This window comes from Larimichthys crocea, chromosome III (assembly GCF_000972845.2).
Source record: "Larimichthys crocea isolate SSNF chromosome III, L_crocea_2.0, whole genome shotgun sequence".
Taxonomy (NCBI): Eukaryota; Metazoa; Chordata; class Actinopteri; family Sciaenidae; genus Larimichthys; species Larimichthys crocea.
In genome coordinates, this window is record NC_040013.1 from 45,997,263 (window position 1) to 46,002,320 (window position 5,058).

Here is a 5,058-nt window from a genome sequence, read left to right on the forward strand (position 1 = left end):
AACGGACACAGCACATTAACATTTGTAGTTTTTTTCAAGTGTTTGATGATCAGAGAGGAGAGAATAAAATCAAAAGACATCAGTATGATTCGTGGCCAGCCTTGCCAGACGCAAGAATGGTCCTCAGGATGAAAGAAGTCAATCCAGCCACTCGTGCCAAAGCCAGGAGGGAGGACAAAAAATCCCATGCAAGATGCTACCTGGGATGTTGTAGCCCTGCCAGATGCAAAGGCTATCTTAGGCTGTTTGCACAGCCAGATGCATAGGCCAGCCCTCAGTCTTAATCATATATAAAATATAAAAATCACTCAAAATAAGCAAAGATGGCCCCAGTGTAAGGCGCTACCTGAATGAGAATCAGAATGGAAAAGAAGATCAAATATAAAAATATGAAGTATAAAGAATTTTATGTAGAAGATGATGGGCGTTAATGTACCTGGGTTTTTACCCTCAGTCAGTCTGAGTCGCTGTCATCCAGCGGCACCGTCGCCTCTTAGGAGACGGCTTCTCCCCCTGGTTGAGGGAAACACAGGAGAGGGTGGTCTGCTGCTCTCCTCCGCCTGCGGAAAAGCAGGAGCAGGAGTAGGAGCAGGAACAGGGGCAAGGGCGGGAGCAGGAGGAAATGTAGGAGCAGAAGCAGGAGCAGGAGTAGGAGCAGGAACAGGGGCAAGGGCGGGAGCAGGAGGAAATGTAGGAGCAGGAGCAGGAGCGGGAGCGGGAGCAGAAGCAGAAGCAGAAGCAGAAGCAGGAGCAGGAGCAGGAGCGGGAGCAGAAGCAGGAGCAAGAGCAGGAGCAGGAGCGGGAGCAGAAGCAGGAGCAAGAGGCAATGCAGGAGCAGGAGCAGGAGTGGGAGCAGGAGGAAAAGCAGGAGCAGCATGAGCATGAGGAAATGCAGGAGCAGCATGAGGAAATGCATAACGGTTGGCAAAAGGATAAGTATAAGGAGCAGGGTATGGAGCAGGGTAGGGAGAAGGGTAAGGAGAAAGGTATGGAGCAGGGTAGGGAGCAAGGAAGGGAGCAGGGTAGGGAGCAAGGAAGGGAGCAGGGAAGGGGGCAAGGAAGGGAAGAGGATAGAAAGCAGCATTGGGAGCAGGGAAAAGAGCTCCCAAAGAGAAAGCAGGATCTTGCTGTTGCTGTGGTATCCCATTGCGCCGTGGTGGGACCTGCCCGACAGGAAGAGTGGGGGGCCTGGGCCTCTCGGCTTCTCTGTCAGCAGCAGGCACCACGTGAGGCATTGGGATGACCTGCTGCACTGGACGTGAGGGATTCACTGGTCAAAAGAGGTTTATTGAGGAGACAAGAAGGATAAAAAAACACAAAAAAAAACAAGGTTAAACAAGAGGCTTATTATTACATTTCAGACCATGTAAATCAGGTCTAATCCCATGTACCTAAAATAAATTTGAATTATGAAGGACACATGAGCATCACTTTGATTACAAGGAGCTGGCCTCCAGTTACACACTTTTATGCACAGCTCTGCTTAGATGAGCTGCACCAGGATTTAAAGTCTAACACCCAGAGCCATACCTCACAGCCTTTTAAGACTAATACAAGGAAAACTGATCCATAATACAATGGGAGAAAACAAAAAGGTGGGACAGGATTCAGGATTTATTTAATTCTTATCAAATGAAGCTTGTCTGACCCCTAATAAGTCTTTCTGTGAACATACACTGGACACAGTGCTTTCTTTTCTTTCAATGAGTATGAGATATAAAGATGTACATGTTCATATTAATGAATTTCCTCAGGAGGAGAAAGTTTCTTTCACCCCATAGAATTCCCCCCTAAGCTAGATGAAACTGATCTTAAAACAACTTAAAGTGAATAACTTTAAAATAACTTCCCAAATGTAAGTTTGATAATATTGAATATGTGACTGGTGTACAATGAAAAATAATACTTTTGTGTGTAGTTTATTTTAAACCATAACAACAAGCTAATTCATTTTCTAATGCAGTATAACAGGCCCTGGTGCTGCACGGTCAAAAGTTCCATCGTCTCCATGGTGCACAGGAAGAATATGTTTTTATTTATATTCCAAAAATGGACCAGTTGCAATCTTATTTCGACTTTAAATTTGTTAAATATGATTCCTCAAATTAAAATTACATTTTTTTTTTTTACATTAATACACAACTATTTATACATTCATCACATGTCCTGGGGCAATTAGTACACTTTCACCATTTAATTACAAATTTACACCAAAATAATACAGAATATCACCCAACATTGTTTTCTTTACAGGCCAATTCATGTAGTTTTAACATTAATGACTCATCTTTATATTTGATTATTAATTAATTAATATAATTAATTAAATACAAATTAACAAAATGTTTTCTTTCAGAAAGATAAATGAATCATTTTGGCGTTAAAAGTTTTCTTACTTTCAGAGTCAGCGAATCTGTCCATCAGGTAACGAAAAGCCATTTCAGCAGGTGGATGTTGCTGTAGCTCTCTCTGAGTGCCTTTCATTCCGCTGGGGGTCAGGATCAGTGTATTGTTGTTGCTGTAGGTTGTCGTGTGTAGTTTTCCGGATGATCAAGTAGCCAAGATGTCAACTTGCCAACAGAAAGATTTCTCGCCAGGTGTCAACTCGCGTCAAGTTCAAACGATAAATTCTACAGGTCGGCAGGTGTTACGTCACCACGGTCACCTTCTGCGTCATTGACGCACATGCGTGCGTGTGCGTGAGCGTAAAATGGCTATTTTTTAATTTTGGCTATTTTTTTCTGAACACATTTTTTAAACACAAAACAAGTCTCAGTGTCCAAACCCATTCATTTACAGATCATTAACTACTTAGTAATATCAAGAAATAACTGACTAGCCAAATAACCACGCACAGTATAAAATGGAATTTGAAATGATCACCAAGTCAAGAGTTGCCAACTTTTATATTGCAGTTGAGTTGTTATAAACATGTTTCTGCTTGTACTGACTGTAAAGTTATTAGCTTTGTTCTAGATATTCAAAGATGTTGTCATTGTTATTTATATTGTAAACTTCTCTAGAGTTAATCAGTCATTCCATAATATATGAAAGATTAGATCACTCAGGTTTTGTGTTGGAAGTCGCCTGCAGCCAACATGCATGTTGATGTTGGCAATGATTAAATAGACACAAAGGGGAAGGAACATGAACAATATGAACAAAATAAAGTTTCAGACAGAAAGAATTTTGAAATATGGTAAATGGACAGTACTTATATATTTCCTTTCTAGTCTTCCAACCACTCAAAGCACTTTTACACTACATATCTTATCCAGTCATTCTCACACATTCATACACTGATGGTACTGGGTGCCATGCAAGGTGCCAACTTCTTGAACTGCAGATCATCTGATTAGTGGAACACCTGCTCTACCTCCTAAGCCAGAGCCGCCCATATATATCACAAATATTTCATGAAGTCACTTATGTATCATTAACTGATTTCAACCCCCGACTCTGATCCAGTATTTTTGAGTCCTTTTGAGTCTTATCTGGCACGTCCTGGTACCATTTATGAGAAAATTCACTCTGAGTCGACATGAAAATCTGACCACTGAAGCCATGGTGTGATCACAAACAAAACATAATGACATTCCTTAATCTTCAAAAACAAACAAACAAACAAACAAAACAGTTGGCTTTGTCTCAAAGAAAATAGTTTAAAAAAAAAGACTATTTGTTTAACACCACAGGAAAATTAGTTCATCACAGTGCTTACATAAGGTTTTATGAAAATACTGCCTTAATAATATTAAGATGCATTAGTAAGGTAATCATGGATAAAAGCCTCAGTATTTCAAATGTTGGATGTGAATATTCCATAAATGCATATGTTTAAAAAATTGATTTAACTTTTAATCACTCATATATCAAATAGGCCTGGCGAGGGTCTAAAAATGAGAATCTCAGTGAATTTCAGTGCTAAAAGATGCGTAATCCTCCAAATATGGTAAACTGGATCTACCTTAAATCATAGAGAAATTATTAAAGGAGTATGGTGGATTGAGTGAACATATTCACAATTTTATCAACCGGTAACAACACTGGGACAACTATTAACAAAATGACCTCAGTTGAAATAACATGATGCCTCTCTTTTAGTTCTGTTGTACAAATGCAAATGATAAAAGTTCAGCTTTGTCCATTATATTTGGGATCTGACTGATGTGTGTGTGCTTGGTGAAAATCAGCAATAATAAATAATGACAACCTGAATCATGATGGTCATGTTACAACCAGAGCGTTCCTGTTTCTTCATTATTCCCCTTTTAACATAGGGTAGAACTAAAGAACAAGAATTATAGATTATAGATGATTATTATAACTTTCTTCCAGTATTAACCTTTTTCACAGCAGTCATTTGACATGAAATAGGTTCAACAGGTGTTTCCAATGATGCTTTCCAATGAGCCGACATGCACCACAGCAGCACCCTGATTCTTTCACCTGAATGGAATGTAACCTTAGTGTCATTGGTAACGTCTTTCATTTCATGTCTGAATGGCTGCTGTGAAAAAGGCTTATTGTCAGCAGTGTTATTAGTGAACAGGCCATATTATTACCTGAAGTCATGTTCGATCACTCTTAAATGGCTCCTCTGAACCACTGAATTATTTGTATGTATGGAATACATTGTTAGCTATGTTTTCTCATTTTTTTGTAGTGATTAGGCATTCTCTAAATACTAATTAATTTTTTTGAACACACCCAGTAAAACCACTAGATGGCAACCTGCATCAAGAATAAGGGCGTGAAACAGTGCAAGCCTCCTGGCTGTGTGTCTGGACCAGGAGTTGATGACACCTGGAGGTCTCCGTCCTCATAAATGCCAGCGAGAGTCATTAAATGCTGATCATGGTGTACAACTTGACTTACTATACATGTACCATTCTGGTTCATTAAGATGCTTCAGTGCTGAATTATGATAAAGTTACAAGAGAAGAAATCTACTGAGTTTCTGGTGGTTCAATAATTTGAAAAACAGTCCACAGACAGGGTCAGAAATATAATATAGTACAATAAAAGTTTTTTAATTAAAGCCACTTTGTGTTGGAC

The 5,058-nt window shown here is 39.5% G+C and overlaps 1 protein-coding gene across 1 annotated transcript; it reads right to left on the reverse strand.

Annotated features, from left to right (window-relative positions):
• Nucleotides 1-470: 470 nt before the first annotated feature.
• On the reverse strand, nt 471-2,657 carry LOC113744469 (vegetative cell wall protein gp1-like). The gene is made up of 2 exons (XM_027274163.1): nt 2,397-2,657; nt 471-1,270 (listed from the first exon to the last, which is right to left on the reverse strand). Exons 1-2 carry the CDS (start codon nt 2,482-2,484, stop codon nt 471-473), a joined length of 888 nt encoding a protein of 295 aa, XP_027129964.1. The 5' UTR covers nt 2,485-2,657.
• Between the last annotated feature and the right edge of the window lie 2,401 nt (nt 2,658-5,058).